Genomic DNA, 27,854 nt, shown 5'->3' with positions numbered 1-27,854 from the left:
TACAGTTTACATGTTATAGAGTACAGTTTATCCCCGGCACACTTCGGGATTAAGGACTGGTACGTTGAGAAACGATTAACTACGGGGACCTTTCCCCTCAAGAAACACGTGTCAATCGGGTAGACAGCCAAGATGCTGCCGGTTAAGGGCACACTTGTGTGACGGAGATCCTCCAACTGAAACTCGCTTAACATGTTTTTGCTAGGAACATTATAAAATAAAGAACGGACAAACATTTGTTAAAAATACGTTTTTATTCATCTGCAATCATTTTTACGTCAAAACTCGAAGGGAATATTTATTATGTCCTATGTTCACACATTTCCAGTACAATGCAAACCATTTCCGTTCCAGGAATACCAAAGCGTTAAAGTATAATTCCCCATGATTTCCTTAATAGTTCACCACATTTGTTCACTGTGCATCTATGTTGAAGTCAAGGCCATATATCCAACGAACGCGTCATCAAAGTACATCCTGAAATCGGTTATGAAAGTCGATGAATACCAACCAAAAAAAGCTATATACTTGACAAAAATCGTTTAAAATGTAGAGTAAAGATGTACCTACAGACGCATTCCAACTTTAGCTCAACAGGAACACATAACGACTACAATTGAACAGTCTCACAACCAGTCCTCATCACACCACTTCGGCAAGTAATCCGATAACATTACAAACCACCACTGTGCACGTCATTAAACTCTCAAAAAAACTGTAAAACTAAAATGGTCAAAATTAAACACAAACGTACTCAAGACAGCTTAATAGGTATAACCGCATGCAACATTATATTTCAGTCACCCCGAGCTCTCGGTTTGATCCTCGAGCCACTCCATTACATCCAGCCATCTCTCGGGATCCAACTGCATGGGATCGAAGGTGGAAACTTCTTCAGGACTCATTGCAGCACCTTGAATTTCAGCTTTTGATTTCAGTTTCCTATCATTGTGGACCTTCTGATGCCTGTTCATGGTTGATGACCGTGCAAATGCCTTCCCACACACAGGGCACAAGAATGGCTTCTCACCAGTGTGTGTTCTCTGATGAGTTTGAAGAGTTGATGACCGTACAAATGCCTTCCCACACACAGGGCACAGGAATGGCTTCTCGCCCGTGTGTGTTCTCTGGTGACTCTGAAGATGTGATGAGTTTGTAAATGTCTTCCCACACACAGGGCACAGGAATGGCTTCTCGCCCGTGTGTGTTTTCTGGTGACGCTGAAGATGTGATGAGTTTGTAAATGTCTTCCCACACACAGGGCACAGGAATGGCTTCTCGCCCGTGTGTGTTCTCTGATGAGTTTGAAGAGTTGATGACCGTACAAATGCCTTCCCACACACAGGGCACAGGAATGGCTTCTCGCCCGTGTGTGTTCTCTGGTGACGCTGAAGATGTGATGAGTTTGTAAATGTCTTCCCACACACAGGGCACAGGAATGGCTTCTCGCCCGTGTGTGTTCTCTGATGAGTTTGAAGAGTTGACGACTGTGCAAATGTCTTCCCACACACAGAGCAAAGGAATGGCTTCTCGCCCGTGTGTGTTCTCTGGTGAGTTTGACGAGTTGATTCCCGTGCAAATGCCTCCCCACACACAGAGCACAGGAACGGCTTTTCGCCCGTGTGTGTTCTCTGGTGTCTCTGAAGATGTGATGGCCGTAAAAATGTCTTTCCACACACAGAGCAATTCAATGGCTTCTTGTCTCCGTGTGCGTGGGGCTGTGGAGAGCGTCTCTGCTCCATGTGAGCGTAGTAACAGCAGCGGTGTTATCGAGTCAAAAGTACGCTATCGGCCGCAAGGATGTTTAGCGTTGAGTTTTGGATTTTGTTAACTGCTAAAACAAGAACGACACTCGCGTCTAACCGAGACGCAAAAAAATCCCGTAAATTTGACGACGAACACGTTTAAGAGTTCATCCGCGAAAATAGACACTTACTTGGAGATTCAGGGTATATCGATGTCTGGAAGCCGTCTGAAGATGTCGCCACGAACTCTCCCGACGCAAAGTCGCCTGACTGTCGACACAGCAATTGTGCTCGCCAGGCTGCGTTGTCTCGCGGTTGAAGGGCGATCAGCAGAGCGACGAGTCGAGCGTCCAACCTCATCAAGTTCCCTCTCGAAATGGCATTGAGCTCTGCTTCTGAGCCGCCTTATAACTCCCCCCCTAGGATCCAATCCTTTGTCTTCAGGATATTTGCATTCGATTGTTAATTTTGGAAGGCACAAACCGCATGTCTATTAACATACCGAAGGGTAATGTGCCCATTGTGCTTCATGCATGAATATGTAAGTGCATCTCAGTGTGTAATTGTGCGCTTATTTTGAATAAATGAAAAAACATTGTTCTCGATTTAAAGTGAATGCAGAGAAATTAGCACATAACTTTAGAAAAGGAAGAGAGCGGCCTTCTCGACGAGGGAGTGAAACCCAATGAGTAATATTCTTTTACAGCGTTACAATGGATAGGTTGTAGTTCATAGGTTATAATATTATGTTTCACTATGAGTTGATCAAATGCGACGATCAAGGGCATCAATCGGGTGAGTTTGATCAGAGGCTTTAATCAAAGGCGTCATCCCTTCACGGCACACTACCTCCCTGCGTATATCACAGCAACAGAAGCAACTACAGCAGCAACAACAGCAGCGACAACAACAGCAGCAACATGACATTTCGAGGGCGACGCAGCTACTTACGATTCTGCTGCCCAGCTGTTTGTAGTCGGGACCTGCTCTCGCAGGACCCCACACGTCTTTGGAAATGATTGCGATGATCATGTCTGAGCTGAGAATTAAGTCACTCAAGATTACTTTTTTTAACCATAACTTTAGGTAGGTTAGTGTCCTCGGGTCTCTGTGAATACTACTCTTGAATGAAATCATACTCCCGACATTATACTAATTTTGGTTGATCGAGTAGAACAAGGCACGTGCCATGTCCAGACGAATTCTTATCAACAACAGTGTCCTTAACACTTGATTAAACGTGCACCTCTTAACCCCTCCCTCGCATTTACGACTAACGATTGCATTTGCACATAACATACATTCAAGCCCATTAAAATGCTAATACGACCATATTGTTATTCTAAAATTTGAATGCGATTCTTGCCCTGTATCTCCACAGTTCACATATCCGACCTCCGGTTCGATTGAACAGATAATTTACATACATATGTGTAGATTGCGATTTAATACTTCTAATGAGATTTTAATACCGTACCTCCGTTTATGGTGCTATAAATTATAAAACCAGTTGATAATTTGTGTTGTCGTTTAATGTTTAGTGTTATTGTCTATATTCTTAGGTTGTTTCGGTAAAGTCACGTAGGTAAAACATCAAAATTAATAAAAATAATAAAATAAAATAAAAGTCACGACGTTTCGGAGGCAACACAAGTCTCCGTCATCAGGTGGGACCGTCACAGCCAGATTAGCTGCATCAAGTGAGGCAATGATTCAAGATGCAATCCCTTAAAAGCAAGTTGAGGGGGGAGGAGACGGGGGCTCATCAGAATGTGGTAGCCAATGAATGGAACGTCGAGCACATCCTTTTGGCCCCTCCCCCTCCCGATGCGTTGTGCCTGGCGCCCCGTGCTGTCTTTGAGCCCCGCCCCCCTCCCTCCCGATACGTTCCATTCATTGGCTACCACATTCTGATGAGCCCCCCTCTCCTCCCCCCTCAACTTGCTTTTAAGGGATTGCATCTTGAATCATTGCCTCACTTGATGCAGCTAATCTGGCTGTGACGGTCCCACCTGATGACGGAGACTTGTGTTGCCTCCGAAACGTCGTGACTTTTATTTTATTTTATTATATTATATTTATTAATTTTGATGTTTTACCTACGTGACTTTACAGAAAAACCTAAGAATATGAATCCTTGCAGTCCCGAAAGCTTCAAATTTAAAATTATTGTCTATAGTTTTATCAATTTACATGTTTTTAAAGTACAGGTGATTCCCGGTATACTTCGGTATTCTGGACCTGAATGTTGCGAAACGATTCATAATGGGGACCTTTCTCCACCGGAGCGCACGGGCTAATATTGGGTTTGTGCGATTATTTTACATATCCATACTGAATATTGCTATTTGATGCCATTGAGATGGAACATTTATCCAATAGTGGACAGCTTGATCCTAATACCACCAAAGTGTTATTCAAATAATTTTAATCCCATCCTGATCCTGCACCTTCCGTTTCACATATCCCACAATTGGATCGCACGTCCATATTACATAAATGTCACATGCATACATGTTACATACAGACATGTTACATACTCACGAGCATAGTGTGATTCTTAGAGGAACACGTTGTGAAGCTGAGAATTCGAATGAGATTCGAATATCACACTTCAATGTACGGTGTTCTAATCTGTAACACTAGTTTATGATGTTATTTTATAACGTTTTAATGTATCGCACATAGCTTATATTGTTAGAGTTCACAACATTATAGTTTACTATAACACTAGTTTGTAGTGTTATTTTAAAGCGTTACAATGTATAGCTCATAGGTTAAAGGTTATATTGTTAGAGTTTTTAATGTTAGAGTATGCAATGTGAGTTTACAATTTGATAGTTTGTGGACGTGCCCTGTTCTCGTGGGACCCGACACGGATTTGTAAATAATTGCTATGATCATGTCTGAGCTGGGATGAGCGACTAATGTTTACTTTGTTTAATCATAACTGTGTGTAGGTTAGTGCCATCGGGGCTTAGTGAATACTACTCATGAATGAACTCATACTTCTTTCGGATAGAAATTTGAAATCGTGTTGGTAGAACAAGTCGCCTGCCTTTTCTAGACGAATTGTCATCTTCAAGTGCATTCGTAAATAACTGCTAAAATACACAGCATATGGAAGGCTGCCCTGTTGGGGAGATGTAGTTTGGGTAAAGCGCTGTGACCGGGTGATGACACGGATTCTGAAACAATGGAGTTAAACACTCTCTGCTTGGCCCCGTCGACAGCAGTGAAGGCTGTCATATACCGCCCCATTTACGAGTTGGCTGTATGATGTGTATAGTTGAAGGTGCTAGGTGTTGTCTTCTTCTAACAGATACTAACGTGCGTGTGTTGTGTGTTTTTAAGACTTGCCCATTGATGTTGTTCTTTTTATTGCGGCGTTTTTTTGTTGAGTTCTGTCACTTGAGTGTTGCAGTTTGTTTAAGAATTCGTCACGTGAGCGTGGTGTTTTGCTTGTGGGAATTTCGCTTTGTCACAATTTGTGATTGTTATAATAATTGTAACGATTCATAATCTCATGAGTTTATAATGAGTTTGTGCGTGTATTTATATAAATATATTCCGTCGTTTGTTATTCGATGACATCTAGCAGTGAAAATCGTGATTGTAATATGACCATGTTGTAATTGTGATAATTTTTATCCGATCCTTGCACGTACACTATACATACATATTAGATATTCTTATACGACCACACTATGATTCTAATGCTTCTAATGATATTATAATACCTTAAATCCGTTTATATGGTTATGAATTATAACACTAGTTTATAATAGTTTAATGTTTAGTGTTTTCGTGCATAGTATTACAGTTTACATGTTATAGAGTACAGTTTATCCCCGACATACTTCGGAATTAGGGACTGGTACGTTGATGAAAGATTAACTACGGGGACGTTTCCCCTCAAGGAACACGTGTTAATCAGGTAGACAGCCAAGATGCTGCCGGTTAAGGGCACACTTGTGTGACGGAGATCCTCCACCTGACATTATCTTCACATGTTTTTGCTAGTAACATTATAAAATAAAGACCGGACAAACATTTGTAAAAATACGTTTTTAATTCATCATTTTTACGTCAAAACTCGAAGGGAATATTTATTATGTCCAGAACAATGCAAACCATTTCCGTTCCAGGAATACCAAAGCGTTAAAGTATCATTCCCCATGATTTCCTTATTAGTTCACCACATTTGTTCACTGTGCGTCTATGTTGAAGTCAAGGCCATATATCCAAAGAACGCGTCATCAATGTACATCCTGACATCTAAAGTCGATTAATACCAATAAAAAAGCAATGTACTTGAAAAAACGTTTAAAATGTTGAGTAAAGATCTAACTACAGACGCATTCCAACTGTAGCTCAACAGGAACACTTAACGACTACAATTGAACCCTCTCACAACCAGTGCTCATCACACCACTTCGGCAAGTAATCCGATAACATTACAAACCACCACTGTCATTAAACTCACAAAAACTGTAAAACTAAAATGGTAAAAATTACACACAAAAGTACTCGATACGGCTTAAAAGGTATAACCACCTGACGTAATATTTGTTCATCCCTGACTCTCGGTTTGATCCTCGAGCCACTCCATTACATCCAGCCATCTCTCGGGATCCAACTGCATGGGATCGAAGGTGGAAACTTCTTCAGGATTCATTCCAGCACCTCGAACTTCAGCTTTTGATTTCAGTTTCCTATCATTGTGGACCTTCTGATGCCTGTTCCTGGTTGATGAGTCTGCAAATGTCTTCCCACACACAGGGCACAGGAATGGCTTCTCGCCCGTGTGTATTCTCTGATGACTATGAAGATTTGATGACTTTGAAAATGTCTTCCCACACACAGGGCACAGGAATGGCTTCTCGCCCGTGTGTGTTCTCTGATGACTATGAAGAGTTGATGAGTCTGCAAATGTCTTCCCACACACAGGGCACAGGAATGGCTTCTCGCCCGTGTGTGTTCTCTGATGACTCTGAAGATGTGATGACTTTGCAAATGTCTTCCCACACACAGGGCACAGGAATGGCTTCTCGCCCGTGTGTGTTCTCTGATGACTCTGAAGATGTGATGACTGTGCAAATGCCTCCCCACACACAGAGCACAGGAATGGCTTCTCGCCCGTGTGTGTTCTCTGGTGAGTTTGACGAGTTGATTCCCGTGCAAATGCCTCCCCACACACAGAGCACAGGAACGGCTTCTCGCCCGCGTGTGTTCTCTGGTGTCTCTGAAGATGTGATGGCCGTGAAAATGACTTCTCACACACAGAGCAATTGAATTGCTTCTTGTCTCCGTGTGCGTGGGGCTGTGGAGAGCGGCTCTGCTCCATGTGAGCGTAGTAACAGCAGCGGTGTTATCGAGTCAAAATTACGCTATCGTTCGCAAGGATGTTAAGCGTTTTTTGTTAACAGCTAAAACAAGAACGACACTCGCGTCTAACCGAGACGCAAAAAATCCCGTAATTTTGACGACGAACACGTTTAAGATTTTATCCGCGAAAAAAGACACTTACTTGGAGATTCACGGTATATCGATGTCTGGAACCCGTCTGAAGATGTCGCCACGAACTCTCCCGACGCAAAGTCGCCTAACTGTCGACACAGCAATTGTGCTCGCCAGGCTGCGTTGTCTCGCGGTTAAAGGGCGATCAGCAGAGCGACGAGTCGAGCGTCCAACCTCATCAAGTTCCCTCTCGAAATGGCATTGAGTTCTGCTTCTGAGCCGCCTTATAACTCCCCCCTAGGATCCAATCCTTTGTCTTTCAGGATATTTGCATTCGATTGTTAATTTTGGAAATCACAATCCGCATGTCTATTAACATACCGAAGAGTAATGTGCCCATTGTGCTTCATGCATGAATATGTAAGTGCATCTCAGTGTGTAATTGTGCGCTTATTTTGAATAAATGGAAAAACTTTGTCCTCGATTTAAAGTGAATGCAGAGAAATTAACATGTAACTTTAGAAAAGGAAGAGAGCGGCCTTCTCGACGAGGGAGTGAAACCCAATAGGTAATATTCTTTTACAGCGTTACAATGGATAGGTTGTAGTTCATAGGTTATAATATTATGTTTCACTATGATAGAGCTTAACATGTGAGAGTATACAATATCAGAGTTGATCAAATGCGGCGATCACGGACATCAATCGGGTGAGTTTGATCAGAGGCTTTAATCAAAGGCGTCATCCCATCACGGAACACCACCTCCCTGCGTTTATTACAGCAACAGAAGCAAGTACAGCAGCAACAACAGCAGCGACAACAACAGCAGCAACATCACATTTCGAGGGCGACGCAACTACTTCCGATTCCGAGTGGGGATCTGCTCTCGCAGGACCCCACACGTCTTTGGAAATGATTGCGATGATCATGCCTGAGCTGAGAATTAAGTCACTCAAGATTACTTTGTTTAACCATAACTTTAGGTAGGTTAGTGTCATCGGGGCTGTGTGAATACTACTCATGAATGAAATCACACTCCTGTATGACCGACATTATACTAATTTTGGTTGATCGAGTAGAACAAGGCACGTGCCATGTCCAGACGAATTCTTATCAATAACAAATTTTGAATAAATGGATAAACACGTTCCCCATACCCTCCATTGTCCTCGATTTAAAGTGAATGCAGCCCCGTGGCGTTGCCAAAAACCACCGAGCTTCGGGAGTGAGCACGTACAGACGCGTAGTGACCACACTTGCAATACAATCACTCTAACATCAGTAACCAAAATCCGATCTGGTACATGGTCTCCGCTTGGTCTGGTTTGTATCCGTCATCACTCCGGAGACAAACAGCGAGGAATGGTTTGGCCAGCCACCAGCAGCTATTAAAGTCGCCAAAGCGACTTTAATAGCTGCTCTGAAACAACACTGTCACCAATGGTGGTTTACAGGCTAGGCTGTTAAGCGGACAATCAGTCTTTTTGGGCAAGGCGTATGGGAAAATACACACCTCTGTTATCCCGTAAACATAATACACAGCATCGGTAAGGCTGCCTTGTTTGGGAGATGTAGTTTGGGTAAGGTGCTGTCACTGGAGTTAGGCGATGTGACTGGGTTATCACACGGATTCCGAAAAGCAGCTTAGACAATACGATCCACTGCGCTCCATGTCCCCACATAAACGACGACATTCTGAGTTTTAAAAAAGTGGAATATATATTTGTAAATACGTTTTTTATATAATGTTTATTGTATCTATGTTACAATGTGTGATTGTTATACTCTTTATTTGTGTATACTGTATATACTTATATGGCTATTCGATTCCATTGATACGACACATGCATCCAACAGTGGAAAGTGTGATTCTAATACGACGAGTGGGATTCGAATTATTGTAATTCGATTCTAATCCTGCATATCCTACCCCCGGTTGGCATATTAACTTACCATACGTACAACCACAGTGTGATTCTAATTAGCTCAGTGCGATTCTAATGATTAGTATGCGATTATAATCCCATACCTCCAATTATGTGGTTCTGCACTATAACAGTTAATCGTATTTTAAAGCGTAACAATGGATAGTTTGTAGTTCATATGTTATAATATTATATTTCACTATGTTAGAGTTTAACATGTGAGAGTTTACAATGTCAGAGTTGATCAAATGCGACGATCAAGAGCGTCAATCTTGATCGACGCAGAAGCAAATACAGCAGCAGCAACATCACATTTCGAGGGCGACGCAGCTACTTCTGATTCTGCTGCTTCCGCTGCTCAGATATTTGTTGCCAGGCCCTGCTCTTGCGGGACCCCACACGTCTTTGGAAATGATTGAGATGATGATGTCTGAGCTGATAATTAATTTAATAAAGAGTACTTTGTTTGTGTGTAGGTCTGTGTCATCGGGGATCAGCGAATACTGCTTATGAATAAACTCGCACACCTTTATGACCGACATTGTACTCATTTTGGTTGATCGAGACGAACAAGGCACGTGCCATGTCCACACGAATTGATATTAACAATATTGTCCTTAAATACAATGCTAACACTGGATTAACGTTAACACTGGATTAAACATGCACATTTTAAACCCTGCCTAGCATTTATGACTAACGATTCGCATTTGCACATAACACATATTCAAGCACAGTAAAATGCGCATACGAACATATTGTTACTAGAATAATTTTAATTCGATTCTAACCCTGCAAACCCCCACAGTTCGCATATCCGTCCCCCGATTCGATTGAATGTATACTTTACATACATATGAGCGATCAAAATGCTTCTAATGACATTGTCATACCGTAACTCCGTTTAGAGTGGAATCTATTATGTTCTCTGATGGTCTTGAAGAGTTACCGAGTGTGCAAATGCCTTCCCACACACAGGGCACAGGAATGGCTTCTCGCCCGTGTGTGTTCTCTGGTGTCTCTGAAGATGTGATGGCCGTGAAAAGGACTTCCCACACACAGAGCAATTGAATGGCTTCTTGACTCCGTGTGCGTGGGGCTGTGGAGAGCGTCTCTGCTCCATGTGAGCGTAGTAACAGCAGCGGTGTTATCGAGTCAAATGTACGCTATCGGCCGCAATGATGTTTAGCGTTGAGTTTTGGATTTTGTTAACTGCTAAAACAAGAACGACACTCGCGTCTAACCGAGACGCAAAAAAATACCGCTAATTTGACGACGAACACGTTTAAGAGTTTATCCGCGAAAATAGACACTTACTAGGAGATTCACAGTATATCGATGTCTGGAACCCGTTTAAAGATGTCGCCACGAACTCTCCCGACGCAAAGTCGCCTAACTGTCGACACAGCAATTGTGCTCGCCAGGCTGCGTTGTCTCGCGGTTGAAGGGCGATCAGCAGAGCGACGAGTCGAGCGTCCAACCTCATCAAGTTCCCTCTCGAAATGGCATTGAGCTCTGCTTCTGAGGCGCCTTATAACTCCCCACCTAGGATCCAATCCTTTGTCTTTCAGGATATTTGCATTCGATTGTTAATTTTGGAAGGTACAATCCGCATGTCTATTAACATACCGAAGAGTAATGTGCCCATTGTGCTTCATGCATGAATATGTAAGTGCATCTCAGTGTGTAATTGTGCGCTTATTTTGAATTAATGGAAAAACTTTGTCCTCGATTTAAAGTGAATGCAGAGAAATTAGCATGTAACTTCAGAAAAGGAAGAGAGCGCCCTTCTCGACGAGGGAGTGAAACCCAATGGGTAATATTCTTTTACAGCATTACAATGGATAGGTTGTAGTTCATAGGTTATAATATTATGTTTCACTATGATAGAGCTTAACATGTGAGAGTATACAATATCAGAGTTGATCAAATGCGACGATCAAGAGCGTCAATCGGGTGAGTTTGATCAGAGGCTTTAATCAAAGGCGTCATCCCATCACAGAACACCACCTCCATGCGTATATCACAGCAACAGAAGCAACAACAGCAGCAACAACAGCAGCGACAACAACAGCAGCAACCTCACATTTCGAGGGCGACGCAGCTACTTCCGATTATGCTGCCCAGCTGTTTGGAGTCAGGACCTGCTCTCGCAGGACCACACACGTCTTTAGAAATTATTGCGATGATCATGTCTGAGCTGAGAATTAAGTAACTCAAGATTACTTTGTTTAACCATAACTTTAGGTAGGTTATCACAACTACAACATGGTCATATTACAATCACGATTTTCACTGCTAGATGTCATCGAATAACAAAAGACGGAATATACTTATATAAATGCACGCACAAACCCATTTTAAACTAATGAGATTATGAATCGTTACAATCATTATGACAATCACAAATTGTGACAAAGAGAAATTCCCACAAGCAAAACACCACGCTCACGTGACGAATTCTTAAACAAACTGCAACACTCAAGTGACAGAACTCAACAAAAAAACGCCGCAATAAAAAGAAAAACATCAATGGACAAATCCTAAAAACAGACAACACACGCACGTTAGTAGCTGTTGGAAGAAGACAACACCTAGCACCTTCAACTATAAACATTATACAGCCCCAAAGAGCCAACTCGTAAATGGGGCGGTATATGACAGCCTTTGCTGCTGTCGACGGGGCCAAGCAGTGAGTGTTTAACTCCATTGTTTCAGAATCCGTGTCATCACCCGGCCACAGCGCCTTACCCAAACTGCATCTCCCCAACAAGGCAGCCTTCCCTATGCTGTGTATTTTAGCAAGTATATTTACGGACGCACTTGAAGATAACAATTCGTCTAGAAAAAGCAGCCGACTTGTTCTACCAACACTATTTCAAATTTCTATCCAAAAGAAGTATGAGTTCATTCATGAGTAGTATTCACTAAGCCCCGATTGCACTAACCTACACACAGTTATGATTAAACAAAGTAAACATTAGTAGCTCATCCCAGCTCATACATGATTATAGCAATTATTTCCAAATCCGTGTCGGGTCCAACGAGAACAGGGCACGTCCACAAACTCTCAAATTGTAAACTCACATTGAATACCCTAACATTATAAACTCTAACAATATAACATTTAAACTATGAGCTAGTGTTATAGTCAACTATAATGTTGTGAACTCTAACAATATAAGCTATGAGCGATACATTATAACGCTATAAAATAACATCATTAACTAGTGTTACAGATTAGAACACCCTACATTGAAGTGTGATATTCGAATTCTTAGCTTCACACCGTGGTCCTCTAGGAATCACACTATGCTCGTCAGTATGTAACATGTATGTATGTAATATGTATGCATGTGATATGTCTCTATGTAGTATGTATGCATGTAACATGTATGTATGTAATATGGACATGCGAACCAATGGTGGGATATGTGAAACGGAAAGTGCAGGATCAGGATGGGATTAAAATTATTTGAATAACACTTTGGTGGTATTATGATCAAGCTGTCCACTGCTGGATGAATGTTCCATCTCAATGGCATCAAATAGCAATATTCAGTATGAATATATAAAATAATCGCAAAAACCCAATATTAGCCCGTGAAATAATGATTCGTTACAATTGTAATGACTCCGGACTATATTAATTCAGCAAGTAATCCGATAACATTACAAACCACCACTGTGCAGATGAATAAAACATTATTTTCAAAAACTGTTAATAGCAAAAAAAATTGGAGCCGAGTTTCAGGTAGGAGCATCTCCGTCACACAAGTCTGACCTTAACATGCATCATGTTGGCTGTCTCCCCATTAACATGTGTGGTTCAGGAGGGGACGGTCCCTATTATAAATCGATTCACAACGTTACGGTCCCTAATCATTAAGTATACAGGGAATCCTGTACGCTATGACATGTGAACTGTAACACTATAAACGATAACACGAACCATTAAAATACAATAAACTAGTTTAATCATTAATAATACCAAAACAGAGGTACGCTATTATAATCTCATTACAAGTATTGAGTAGTTCCGACGGACGTAATCGGAGACGGAGGTAAGTTAGGTGCTTCCGCCAGGGTTTATTAACACTTATCCATACTACACAGCAGGGTACACAACTCCCAGGGGCTAGGGGTCCTACTCTGAGTCCGGGTCCCTGCCGGCTAGCTCCGGTCTCTCTCTCGTGTCGGATCGGGGACTCTGCCGACTCCACCGAGCGGAGAGAGAAGCACCTCTACGGCTACCACCGGCTTCTCCCCAGACTCCCTGTTCGATCCCTCTCTCTACCCACTGGTTCCCTCTTCACCCTGTTTACTATCCCCGTTCCTATAGTGGCCCCGCTTTCGTCACGGGGTATCCCTTAAATACCCTAGGAGGCGTGACGTCACGTGCACTGCCCAGCGCGTGCGACCCCACGTCCCGTGACGTCATCGCACCGGACAGCGCACGCGACGCCACCACTCTCCTCTACTCCTCTACACAAGTATTAGAATTACAACGCGATCGTATTAAAATCACACTATGCGCATATGTATGTATAGTGTACGTGCAAGCGAACTGTGCTCGTATGGACGTATGTAATATGTATGGCCTTTGGACATGCGCACCGATGGTCGGATATGCGAACTGTGGGGGGTGAAGGGTTAGCATCGCATTACAATTCTTAGAATAACAATGTGGTCGTATGAGCATTTTGCTTTGATTGAATGTAAGTTATGTGCAAGTGCAATTGTTAGTCGTAAATACGAGGCAGGGATTAATAGGTGCACGTTGCATCCAGTGTTAACGTTTATTTTAGCATTATATTTTAGGCCACTATTGTTGATAAGAATTCGTCTATACGTGGCACGTGCCTTGTTCTACTCGATCAACCAAAATGAGTACAATTGTCGGTCATAAAGGAGTGCGAGTTAATTCATGAGTAGTATCCACTTAGCCCCGATAACACTAACCTACAAACACAGTTATGGTTAAACAAAGTCATCTTTAGCCACTTAATTCTCAGCTCAGACATGATCATCGCAATAATTTCCAACGACGTGTGGGGTCCCGCGAGAGCAGGGCCCGGTTACAAAAAAGGTGCTGAAATGAGTCCTGAAGAAGATTCAACCTTCGAGCCCATGAAGTTGGATCTCGAGAGATGGCTGGATGTAATGGAGTGGCTCGAAATTCAAATCTAAAGCAAAGGATAATTGAAATTATTTTGGGTTTGGTGAGACCTATTAAGCCACATTGTGTGCAATTGTGTATGTTTTAGACCAAGTAATACGTTACAATTGATGTATCAGTGATTTTGATACTCGAGTTTTGCAGTTTGTTAGAATATTTCGTTACGTGCAGTTGGTGGTTTCTAATATCGGATTACTTGCTGAAGTGGTGCGAGGAGCAGTGTTTGTGAGACCGTTCAATTACTGACAATCTTGTCGTGGTTAAGTGTTCCTGTTGGAATGAGTCTGTTGTTACAACTTTATTCGATATATTTTACTTGTTTTTTTCCTTTATATCGCTATTTTGGATGGTAATACGCGACTTTAGATAACTGATTTCAGGATATACATTGATTACGCGTTCGTTGGATGTTTGGCTATGACTTAAACAGACGCACAGTGAACAAACGTGGTGAACTAATAAGGAGATCAATGGGGAATTATACTTTGGTTTGGTATTCCTGGAAGTGACTTGATTTGCATTATACTGTAGCTATATTCTTTGGTTCTTTCGGTAACGTCATATAGGTAGACAAAATAATATAGATAAATAATGTGATCTGTTATTTTTCTACCTACGTGACTTCAGCGAAAGAACCAAAGAGTATGGATTCCTGCAGTCACGAAAGCTTCAAATCAAGATAATAAAAATCGCACCATGGTCGTATTAGAATCAAGCTGCCCACTGCTGGTAGAATGTTCCATTGCAATGGCACCGAATATATGCCGGATTGATATTGGGCGTGGAGCCTACAAGCGCAACCTTGCGCATTTTGACCTGGTTCTCGACGCCCGTCCCGCGCCCATGGTAGAATCTTGTGCATGTCGGGGCGTCAAGGGTTCGCACCACAGCCTTGCAGGATTAGGCAGGTCCCTGGCTTATTTTGAAGAATTTGACCAGGCTCCAGGCACCGGTCCCTCGCACGTGGCGGATCCTTGAGGCACCCCGGGCCTCAGGGGCTCGGAAACTGTGGGCGGCACAACACATTTCCTTTGGCGTACGGTTTCCGTTGCCGAGTGCCCCACCACGTCGGGCAAACCAGACTTGGGCTGTACAGGACATGGGGGTGAGCTGTCTGGGTGGGGACGGACATAAGTCTTGAGGCGCGATGGGTGGACGAACCAACGGCGGCAACCCTAACTACATTTACACACTGCAGCCATTTCACCTCTATGACTTCTACCGTACCTTGCAATTGACTGAGCAGCTTGGGGATATACCCGGTGGCACCTGTGGGCAAACAAGCATGCCCTGTCCCCGACCGCCCATGGAAGCACGTGTTTCCACCGCCCCGTGTTCTTTTCATTAGCGGCTTGCAGAAAGTAGAGCCCGTGTCGTCATCGGGGTCTGTGCTGAAGTCGGAGTCAGGTGGAACGGGGAGCCAGGGGCAAGGGAGTCGGGATAGGACAGAGCGCAGCGCCATGGCTGGAGGTGGCTGTGGCCGGCGCAGAGGAGGCAGCACGGGGCAGCCGACTGTGTCGGGGGGACCAGTGGGACCGAGCCCGGCATCCCTCACCCCTGGGAAGTTGTTACACCTGGTGTAGGTCAATAACTTTAATAAACCCTCGGCGAAAGCCCTTAAACCTCTCCTTCGTCTCCGAGTGCGTCCTGGGAAATTCTCTACATATGTATAGTAGTGTACGGGCATGTGAACTGTGCTCGTATGTATGTAATATGTATGCATGCCATTTGGACTTGCGAACCGGGGGTTGGATATGCGAACTGACGGCTGTTTGCGTTGTGGCCGAAACGTCGTGAGAATAATTGTATTATGTTTTGATTATTTTATTATTTCCATTCTACGTGACTTTACCGAAAGAACCAAGAAGTTTGATCCTAATACCACCAACGTGTTATTCAAATAATTTTAATCCCATCCTGATCCTGCACCTTCCGTTTCACATATTCCACAATTGGTTCGCACGTCCATATTACATACATACATTTTACATGCATACATACTACATACAGACATAACTCATGCATACATATTACATACATACATGTTACATTCTCACGAGCATAGTGTGATTCTTAGAGGACCACGGTGTGAAGCTAAGAATTCAATTTGTTCTAATCTGTAACACTAGTTTATGATGTTATTTTATAGTGTTATAATGTATAGCTCATAGCTTATATTGTTAGAGTTCACAACATTATAGTTTACTATAACACTAGTTTGTAGTGTTATTTTAAAGCGTTACAATGTATAGTTCATAGTTTTAAGGTTATATTGTTAGAGTTTATAATGTTAGAGTTTCCAAATGTTAGTTTACAATTTGAGAGTTTGTGGACGTGCCCTGTTCTCGATTTGGAAATAATTGCTATGATCATGTTTGAGCTGGGATGAGCGACTAATGTTTACTTTGATTAATCATAACTGTGTGTTGGTTAGTGCAATCGGGGCTTAGTGAATACTACTCATGAATGAACTCATACTTGTTTCGGATAGAAATTTTAAATTGTGTTGGTAGAACAAGTCGCCTGCCTTTTCTAGACGAAATTGTTATCTTCAAGTGCGTCCGTAAATATGCTGCTAAGATACACAGCATAGGGAAGGCTGCCTTGTTGGGGAGATGTAGTTTGGGTAAGGCGCTGTGGCCGGGAGATGACACGGATTCTGAAACAATGGAGTTAAACACTCGCTGCTTGGCCCCGTCGACAGCAGCGAAGGCTGTCATATACCGCCCCATTTACGAGTTGGCTGTTTGGGGCTGTATAATGTGTTTAGTTGAAGGTGCTAGGTGTTGTTTTCTTCTAACAGCTACTAACGTGCGTGTGTTGTCTGTTTTTAGGATTTGGCCATTGATGTTGTTCTTTTTATTGGGCGTTTTTTTGTTGAGTTCTGTCACTTGAGTGTTGCAGTTTGTTTAAGAATTCGTCACGTGAGCGTGGTGTTTTGATTGTGGGATTTAGTTTTTGTCACAATTTGTGATTCTTATAATAATTATAACGATTCATAATCTCATGAGTTTATGATTCTGTGCGTGTATTTATACAAATATATTCCGTCTTTTGTTATTCGATTACATATAGCAGTGAAAATCGTGATTGTAATATGACCATGTTGTAATTGTAATAATTGTATCCGATCCTTGCATGTACACTATACATACATATTAGCGATTCTTATACGACTCTAATGCTTCTAATGATATTATAATACCTACTAATACACTAGTTTATAATCGTTTAAAGTTTAGTGTTATCGTTTATAGTATTAGTTTACATGTTATAGAGTACAGTTTATCCCCGACATACTTAGGGATTAGGGACTGGTACGTTGATGAAGGATTAACTACGGGGACCTTTCCCCTCAAGGAACACGTGTTAATCGGGTAGACAGCCAAGATGCTGCCAGTTAAGGGCACACTTGTGTGACGGAGATCCTCCACCTGAAATTCTCTTAACATGTTTTTTCTAGGAACATTATAAAATAAAGACCGGACAAACATTTGTTAAAAATACGTTTTTATTCATCTGCAATCATTTTTACGTCAAAACTCGAAGGGAATATTTATTACGTCCTATGCTCCAGTACAATGCAAACTATTTCCGTTCCAGGAATACCAAAGCGTTAAAATATAATTCCCCATGATTTCCTTATTAGTTCACCACATTTGTTCACTGTGCGTCTATGTTCAAGTCAAGGCCATATATCCAACGAACGCGTCATCAATGTACATCCTGAAAACCGGCTATCTAAAGCCGATTAATACCAATCAAAAAAAGCTATATACTTGAAAAAAAAACCGTTTAAAATGTTGAGTAAAGATGTACCTACAGACGCATTCCAACTTTAGCTCAACAGGAACACTTAACGACTACAATTGAACCCTCTCACAACCAGTGCTCTTCACACCACTTCGGCAAGTAATCCGATAACATTACAAACCACCACTGTGCACGTCATTAAACTCTAAAAAAAACTGTAAAACTAAAATTACACACAAAAGTACTCGATACGGCTTAATAGGTATAGCCACATGACATAATATTTTTTCAGTCACTCCGAGCTCTCTGGTTGACTCTCGAGCCACTCCATTACATCCAGCCATCTCTCGGGATCCAACTGCATGGGATCGAAGGTGGAAACTTCTTCAGGACTCATTGCAGCACCTTGAATTTCAGCTTTTGATTTCAACAAACTACAACATCAGCTAGTTGCTCTTAAACTAGTCCTAAATCCTGCCAAATCCTGCCAAAACCAAGGTGCTATGCTTCTCACCAGGACTAAAGCGGGAAGTTATTTTCCCCAAATTACATTCCTTAAATAATGATCAAATAGAGCAAGTTAAGATCTATAAGTATCTTGGGATCATCCTGGATTCAAAACTGAATTTTGAAGATCACATTGATTATATTGGGAAAAAGACAAAAATTAAAATTGGTTTTCTATATCGACACAAGCACTGCTTCCCCCCTATGTTCCGTTTGGAATTGATTAAAGCTACCATACTGCCTCTACTTGATTACTGTGACATTGTTTATAAATCAGCCCCAAGTACTGTACTGAAGAAGCTTGACTCAATGTATCACTCGGCCTTAAGATTTGCATTGAACTGCCCATATAGGACTCACCACTGTGACCTCTACATTGGGTCAAACTTAACATCTCTGAATGTTCGACGGCTTGTGCACCAGATCTTATTTATTCATGATGTACTTGCAAAAGAATCTGCAGATTACCTGCTGGATCTCATCTCTGTTTCAAAGAACAAATTTGACCTAAGGTCTACACTCATTTACCAGCTTAATATTCCCTATTGCCGTACATATACTGGAGGAAGGGCCTTTGCTATTGATGCCCCCAGGGTCTGGAATGCTGTTGCCAATAAATTGAAACTTGAGTCACTACCTATGAGATCTTCACTCAAAACTGCTCTAGAGGAGTTGTACACCCCTAGCTGCCAGTGCTATTCAGTGACCTAAAGTAAAATGTTTCGCTCCGGATGATCGCTACAAAGTATGACCTGTGTTTTGATTTAGTGTGCTGATCTTAAAGGTGGAGTGACTCATGCAGCCAGCTATGGCTGCAGGGTTTTGGTAGTACATGTTGTTTATGCCATTTATTGTGAAAATTCTGTCACAGTTCCTATGATTGCTTTTTCATTGCTTTCATGGCTTTATTTTGGTGATTTCGAAAAGTGTATTGGTTTAGCCATGTTTGTTTGTTGTAGTACAGAGTTAGACTGATGGCCTTAATTTAAGCTGTCTTGTGGTTGTTGTTGTTGTTGTTTGACTTGCATCCCACTGGGATTTTTGCACACAGCGTTGGTGTACGGTGTTTTTTCTGCAATATTTTGCTGTCTTTTCTTGGATTTTCTGTTTGCACTTAGTCACATATTCACTTTAAGATGTTTTTTTGTTCATGTTTTTGTTTTTTGTTTGTTGCGGTTGCACCCGATTCAAGAGCTGAATGGCTCACAGGGCTATACCTAATAAATGAACTTGAACTTGAACTCGTATGGGCTGGACTCATTAACATAATTTATTCAAGTTAAGACCCGCTCATTGCGGAAGGGGAGTGTTTTGTACCCAAGAAGTGACGTCACGGCCTGCTGCCGCGTGGCTGTTGCATCTCCGCGCGTGAACTGAAATCCGAGGTGAGAAATTCTCATCGCGGTTGTGGTGGTGGTTGTGGTGATGGTTGTGGTGATGGTGGATGTGGTGGTGGTGGTAGTGGTGGTGGTTGTGGTGGTTGTGGTGGTGGTTGTGGTGGTGGTTGTGGTGGTGGTTGTGGTGGTGGTTGTTGTGGTGGTTGTTGTGGTGGTTGTTGTGGTGGTTGTAGTGGTGGTTGTAGTGGTGGTGGTTGTGGTGGTGATTGTGGTTGTTGTTGTTTACCGAGGTAGAGCCTCACTCTCGTAGGGATGTCAATTGAGTAGCAGCGAGCATGGAAGCGATGTCCAGGTTGGAACTTTACAACGCGGGCCTTGCCTCCTGCCCTCGCCTGATCGCGTTTGCTTCAATTCTCTCGCTTAGTTTAGCAATCTGTGGAAGAACGTAATCTCCCAGGCTATGCGTTCATTGTGTGTTGACCGACTCTCTGTGTTGCATTGCATTACATTTCCAAATTTTACGAAGTTTGTTTGATTAAGTGTGCTCTCTCTGTGTCCTCTACTGCAGTCACCAAACCTCCAAATATCTCATTGACACAAGGCCATAATTATAATATGTTAGAATAATTATTATATATTATAATAATTCTAATAATCAAATATGCCCCTCCAATTTATTGCTATAAAAATCTTCTTTAAAAGTAATAATTGCGATGCTATGTTAATAAAAACAACAATTTGCTAAACCTTGGCCACGAAATCTGGACTTGTCTTCATATAACAATACATAGATTTATGTTTATGTGATTGCGTTGTACTTTATGAATCCCTAATCTCTGCCATTACATACTATGAAACAAGAAAAGGTTAATAAAAAAACACAGCAATGTAATACAATATACTATTACACATTATTGTATCAAATAAAAAAAATTCCATCCCATGTGTTAGTGAATTTTTAAAAATATTTTAGGGAGGAAATGGCAGGAAATGAGTTTTCAAATATAGATATTTTTCTAGTGGGGGACCCTTGACCCCCTGTAAGATTTGATCCCCCCCCAATGTTGACTCCATGGCTACGGCCTTGCATTGACATGCTAATTTCTCTACCCCCCCCTCTCTCTCTACCCCCCCCTCTCTATTTAAGACCTCGACACAGAAGCATTGTTTCTCTGTGTGCCTATGTGTGTCTCTCTCTGTCTCTCTGTCATCTCTCTCTGTGTGTCTCTGTGTCATCTCTCTCTGTGTGTCTATGTGTGTGTGTCTCTCTCGGTGTGTCTATGTGTGTGTGTCATCTCTCTCTGTTCATGTGTCTCCGTGTCGGTGTTTCATCTCTCTCAAATTGAGAAATCTTTGGAAGAACGTAATCAACCAGGTGGGGTGTTGACTGTTATGTTAGCCGACTCTCGGTGTTGTATTGCAATACATTTATGAGTTTACTAGGTTTTTTTCCTCTTTCATTTGTACCTAATGATGATTGCTTGTGTTGCAATCGAAATGTCGTATGCTATTATTATTTTTTTATACATTACTTTACTGAAAGAACCAAAGAGTATCTTGCTTACGTTTTAATTTCTCTTCACCTGGCTCGCTACTTTGTAACTTTGTTTTATTTTAAATATTCACAGTTTTTTTTCATTTTTTACCAGGCCACGCCCGTTTCAGCTGCTGTACCGCTCTTGTTTTCAGAAGCGACCTGCCCACAACAACAATAACAACAAGGTGGGGCTTGTCAACAGCGTTGCGGTGGTCACTCTAGACGCGTGGCGGTGTTCACTCTAGACGCGTGGCGGTGTTCACTCTAGACGCGTGGCGGTGTTCACTTTCGACGCGTGGCGGTGTTCACTCTGGACGCGTGGCGGTGTTCACTCTGGACGCGTGGCGGTGTTCACTCTGGACGCGTGGCGGTGTTCACTCTGGACGCGTGGCGGTGTTCACTCTGGACGCGTGGCGGTGTTCACTCTGGACGCGTGGCGGTGTTCACTCTGGACGCGTGGCGGGTAAACCGGGGGATCCGGAGGGAAATCCCCATGACCACAGAGAGAGAGACACGCAGCCTCGGCTGTGTTGATTGATCCTCAATTATTTACTTGGTGGAGTGAGGAAGCATTAATACTGAGCAGGTGATTGTGGCCAGGCGTGGGTCTGGACACACCACCACCTGTGAACTATGCCAGTGCGTGACAGTGGTGGAGGAAGTGGGGGTGGAGTGGCACGTGCCCCCCCAATGGTCCGATCGAAATCACTAATTTCGATGGGATCATTGGGGTTTATTAGTAACATGCTTCACTACGTGGCTTCGCCCGGGACTTGGATTCTTGTCTTGGATTAATTTCATATTCCCTTTTATTTCATTGTAAAATCCTGAAAAAAATGTATGCTTGCAAGAAAGAAAAAAGCCTAAACAAATCAGTTTAACTAAATCGGATGTTTTTCACTGCAGGAAATTCAACCATAACCCACTTCGACGTAAGGTCGATTTTGCAACTCGGGAAGGGAATGACGTGGCAAGCTGAAAATAGTCACGTTCACTTAGACATTCCAGACAGCATAAGTTGTGCAAATTTAATGATGCTAGAGCTCAGCGTTGGAGAGTTTTTGGTGCTTCACACAAACAAACAGATGTAATTTCTGCTTCATATTTAAGATAGCAGTTGTACCTGTTCTTCACACGGATATGTATTGAAACTCCGAGAAGCGAATGACTTCATCGTCCAGGAGCGACGCGCCACCTAAAATCTCCCAGCACGCTGTTAACAGCTCGAGAAGTACGGCGCACGAAGAGCCATATGGTAGGGGTAAGCATTGCAGAGCGCTTAACTCAGGTGTGTTGCGGGTTGACGCCACACACTTCATGGTCATTTCCCCCCCCCCCCCCCCCCCCAAATACAAACGTCTATTTTTATACTTTTTTCATTGTGTACAGTATGGAACCTACCCACATGACACATTTCAAGTGTGTTGCATTTTGGGAAGTATGCTAAACATTTCGAACAGTCACAAACACATATCCACACATTTCCCTTTTATATATAGACTAGCTTTACTACCCGGCTTCGCCCGGGACTTGGATTCTTATCTTGGATTAAAACACGGCCTACGCGGAGTGTTGGGGGGGGGATGCGTGACGTTAGCAGGTACACTGCGTAACGCTGCCGCATGTGGGTGACATCACCGATATGACATCACCGCTCACTTGCGTGCAAAATATATGCATTATTGCGCCCCCCCCCCCCCCCCCAAAATACAAAAGTCTATTTTTATACTTTTTGCATTGTGTCCAGTCTGGAAGCTACCCACATGCCAAATTTCAATTTTGTTGCATGTCGGGAAGTATGCTGAACATTTCGAACAGACACACATTCACAAATTTCCCTTTTATATATAGATATCCATAATTGCGCCCCCCCCCAAAATATATAAAAGCCTATTTTTATACTTTTTGCATTGTGTACAGTTTGGAAACTACCCACGTGACAAATTTCAAGTTTGTTGTATGTCGGGAAGTATGCTAAACATTTAGAACAGTCACATTCACAAATTTCCTTTTTATATATATATAGATGAATCAGCATTTTGCGACCCCCACTGCCACCGTGTGGAATATTATTACGTGCTAGGGACTCTATGAGATGATAGGACAACAGTCCGTGTCCATAATTGGCAATAAGTAACGGCAAAGCTGTTACAATCAACTTGCAGAATTGTGCGCAGTTGCATATCCAGTACACGACTTCAGCGAGCGCGATGCCGATCACACGCGTGAAATAAAAATCAAGGGACAAGTCCTTACTTAATAACAACTCCTACGATTTTTCATTGCTGGAGGGGTTGCCCCCTCTACCTGAAATTCCTGGCTCCGCCTCTGAGTGTGTGACAGTGTCAAGTTTGTATTTGCAGTAAAGTCAATTAACTCTATTGAGCACGGGGGTTATATAAAAACAATAGTTTTTTTGTTTTCCTCTGGAACTCTTTGTAAGAATGGAGTCAGGAAGTTATCACAGCACACGTGCAGCTGAAGTCGGAACTGTTCATCACAGCAATCAAGGACATCTGTGCCTGGCTTTACACCTCTTAGTTGCGATTGAACATTAATTTATGCATTTGTGCATAACACAAATAGTATTATTTTCAACATCCTTTTCTATGTCAGCTGAATTTAGCTTTCATAAATATTCCTTTTAAAGTCAGACACCCAAAATTGTGTGCTCGGAGTTTTGGGTTAACATTCATTTTGAAGATACGAGGGCTTCCAGGCATGTTTATAACCATTTGCCCTCTCATTGTGTGCCATAACAGCCCGTGTGATGAATTTGGGACACTTTTACAACTATATCATGAATCTATGAATACGTATTGGTGTGTAAGTCACGTGTGACTGTGTATATATGCATTCCGCTGTGCCTCGATACTGACGTGTACAAGGTGTGGATTTTCTTTTTTTTCTGTCTGCAGCTGCCGCTTCCTCTGCAGATTTGGTCTGATGGAGCAAAGGCACTCAGCGCAGCTCGGTGCAAAAAGGCGGCAATGCGACTGGTGTGCATACAGCACGAATAATCCTGGAAATTTGACACGGCACCAGAGAACTCACACAGGAGAGAAACCCTTCAAGTGCAGTGTGTGTGGGAAGGCGTTTGCACAGTCATCTACTCTTGTAGAACACCAGAGAACCCACACGGGAGAGAAACCCTTCAAGTGCGGTGTGTGTGAGAAGGATTTTGCACAGTCATCAAATTTTCATGTACACCAGAGAACACACACGGGAGAGAAACCCTTCAAGTGCGGTGTGTGTGAGAAGGATTTTGCACAGTCATCAAATCTTCATGTACACCAGAGAACACATACGGGAGAGAAACCATTCAAGTGCAGTGTGTGTGGGAAGGCGTTTGTACAGTCACCACATCTTCAAAAACACCAGAGAACTCACAAGCATCAGAAGATCCACCAGGAGTGGAGTCTGAAATCAGCTTGTGAAAGTCAAAGTGCTGCAATGAGCCCATCCCTCATGAAACAAGAACCGGAAGAAAATCCGAGCTCGAACACTTTTAAAGGTATCGAGGTGAAATATGAGGAGGTGAAGGTGAAATGTGAAGAAGTGATGGTGAAGAGTGAAGAAGTGATGGTGAAGATTGAAGAAGTGATGGTGAAGAGTGAAGAAGTGATGGTGAAGATTGAAGAAGTGAAGGTAAAATGTGAAGATGAAGATTCAATTCCAAAATCGGACCTTCACATCGATGGAGGCAACGTGAAGCAGGAGGAGAATTCTGACTGAGGCAGAGCGAGGCAACTCCCAGCAGTTTGTGGAAGTGGAGGTGTGGGTGGACTTCCTCCGAGACAATACAAAGTCAAATGGAGACCCGGTAGATGTGTAAGCTTGAGACGATGTCGCTCCAATAGATGCACCTTTGTCACCGGCCTTTAATGACAAGAATGTGAAGTTGAACACTCGGTTCCTAGGTTCAACCTGCAGGGTAAGAGCGGCCAGTCTTTGTGGGCCTGTGTGTTGGGTAGATTTCTAACTAGGAGCGAGAGCCAATAAGCTCCCAAGCATTCACTGTTATAAATTGCATTTATATGGTGCTTACTTAATCGCCTCGGCAACTCGGAGTTTTGTATCGTATCTCGTTTCAAACACTCGAAGAGCACCCCCAAGTAGCAGCTGCCCCTGTGTGGCACAAGGTGGTGGCCCTGCACCGGCCTGCATGTAGACAAGAGCCCGTCAGTAGAGGGCGATGGTTGATGTGGCACCTTGGTTGTGAAGTTTATAGGTAATGTTTCTAATTTGCTCAATTTTGACCCAGACACCAGCATTCGTTTTGAATGGCGCAATAGTATTAGTTAAAATGATTGTCAATAATTTAGAATGATTACTTGTCTGATGGTGTGCGCACATGTAACATTTTGTCTATAAGGGTCAAACATTGAATAAGTGATGTTAGGACAAAGTTTGTGTTTTGCAAGTAACCTGTACAGATCACTCGGGTGAGACTCATTGTTTTTGTGATACAGGTCAAAGGGTACTTTTGTGTTTTCAGGAAGCGTCTGCCTCTGGAGCAACTCATTGTCTTTTAAATAGTGAGCACGCTCGGATCATTAATCAGTTACAAGGCATACCAATTAAAAGTTACACGAAAAGGAGGAACATTCTCTACAACACGAATTATAATTTTGTATTATGTGTTGACATACATTTTGTCGAATTAGGACGAGAAATGGTCCTTGCTGATTGTAAAGTGACGAAAAAAATTGCACACGAGCGACGCATCCACGCAAGCTCCCGATGCTCCGTTTTGAAGTTTGAAAATGAAACAACTTTGAATTGCATTATGTTTTGAATTACATAAATGTACTTCATTAAAAGCTTATTCATTGAAAACGATATTTCGTGTGAATTTTCTCTCGTCGTGAAGTAGATCGCCTTGCTGGGAGTTCAGTTTGATGCGGACTTTCACCTGTTTGGGATCGCGGGATCGAGATGAGGCGACACAGAGCTGGCCGTGCGATAAGACCGCCGTCTGCAGATAGATTCCAACGCGATCGAACGTCTGTCCCTGCCCCTCCGTCGTTCATGCAGGGGGCACGTAGGTTTGCAGCGCCCCCTGCATGAAAGCGACGGAACGTGCAGCGTTCGTCACGAAGTTGTGCGTAAGCGCCATAACAAGGCGCTGTAAGCTGACCTGCCACCACGGGCACTGGTCAACAGGGAGCAGGCGAGAGAGAGTGAGGTGCGTAGGGGTCGACCAAAGGTTAAACCCCCGGCCCCCCACCGTGACCGGAGACTAACACCCCTGACCCCCCACTCGTCCCTAAGGCCCATTAAGATCTTTCAGAAGGTTCTGGGACGGGGGGGGGTCAGGAGGGAAGGGGTGATCCCGACCTGGGGATAAAAGGCCGGCCCTCTGGACGGACCGGGCAGTGTTCACCAACTCAAGCCTGAGGACATCCGAAGACCTGAAGACTGGAACAGCACCCGGGGACCCTCAACTGAGGCTCTTGTTAGAGCCGGGTTGTAGCGGACCCGAGGTGAGCTCAGACACTCTGGGACCCTCCCCCAGCTCTAGCCAGAGCCGGGTTGTAGCGGACCAGAGGTGAGCTCCAGTACCCTGGCTGGGACGGGTCGTCCAGTCTTCCCTTAACGCCGGGCTAAGGGACCCGTGGGTGGCAGAGCCCGGAGTGTGCAGGCTGCGATAGAAACGAGGCTGTCACTCCCGTAGGCTATCGGGTGGAAGGGGTCGTACCCCTTCGTGTTTCAGTCGTGTGTAGAGCCGAGTTCGAAAGAGTTATCTTAAACAACTACGCTGGTTTGGTCGTTTGAGTGCGTATCTGGACGTTAATTTATTTACGGACCCGCCCAAACAGCTAGCTCTGATTCGTCGATAAAAATTAATAAAACAGCCGGCAAAAAGCCACAGCTCACTTTCATTCGACAAATATAAATAAATAAACCTGCCGCACAACAGCGTCTCTTCGGTCAACAATTGCACCTACTTTCACGCAACACCATATTCAGAGTGATGGTCGCAACGCAAAATCTACTGTAGGTACAGTGTTGCTGTTGCACCCGCCGAACACTGCGTTTTGGTGGCGATATCTCCCCAACGAAGAACGTCCGCGGCTACAACCAAGAACCCTCCACTAATCAGATAGCCACATACATTTTCAATTCCAGAACTTTTAATAAAATCTGTTCATTATTGGTGGGGTTCGCTTCGACGGCCCATGCAGTGGACAAAACTGACTACTCTTTCGTACGCAGCTCCATCAATATTGCGCCCATTCCCTTGAAACCACTGTGCTTAATCTTTCATTGGGCCGAAACAAGTGTGTGCAAAGTGGCCCTGCACAGTTCCCCGCCCTACATATCAAACCAGCGCTCGAGAAATTATGTCGGTGTTGCCTTCAATCTCATTGGACTAATTCATTATCCCTTACATTTAATTGCCTCAAA

At 43.1% G+C, this 27,854-nt stretch overlaps 2 protein-coding genes across 2 annotated transcripts in view; one reads left to right on the top strand and one right to left on the bottom strand.

Annotated features, from left to right (window-relative positions):
* LOC144737838 (uncharacterized) overlaps positions 1–15,771 on the bottom strand; it is a 122,530-nt gene extending 106,759 nt beyond the window's left edge. Inside the window, 3 exon segments of the mRNA XM_078620712.1 lie at positions 996–1,667; positions 15,260–15,315; positions 15,537–15,771. Of these exon segments, the coding sequence (XP_078476838.1) occupies positions 996–1,667; positions 15,260–15,315; positions 15,537–15,771 (963 nt within the window).
* A 5,805-nt stretch (positions 15,772–21,576) lies between these two features.
* LOC144737865 (uncharacterized) lies at positions 21,577–26,282 on the top strand. Its single transcript, XM_078620743.1, has 2 exons — positions 21,577–21,628; positions 24,362–26,282. The coding sequence occupies exon 2, from the start codon at positions 24,390–24,392 to the stop codon at positions 25,176–25,178; it is 789 nt and encodes a 262-aa protein (XP_078476869.1). The 5' UTR covers positions 21,577–21,628; positions 24,362–24,389; the 3' UTR covers positions 25,179–26,282.
* The last annotated feature ends 1,572 nt before the right edge of the window (positions 26,283–27,854 follow it).

This window comes from Lampetra planeri, chromosome 74 (assembly GCF_965212315.1).
Source record: "Lampetra planeri chromosome 74, kcLamPlan1.2.h2, whole genome shotgun sequence".
Taxonomy (NCBI): Eukaryota; Metazoa; Chordata; class Hyperoartia; order Petromyzontiformes; family Petromyzontidae; genus Lampetra; species Lampetra planeri.
Note: the sequence above shows the minus strand (reverse complement) of the source record. Positions and strands in the feature narration are given on the sequence as shown.

What these genes read in the sequence shown, in the direction of transcription:
- LOC144737865 (XM_078620743.1), top strand. Translation starts at nt 24,390, where the DNA reads ATGGAGCAAAGGCACTCAGCGCAGCTCGGTGCAAAAAGGCGGCAATGC.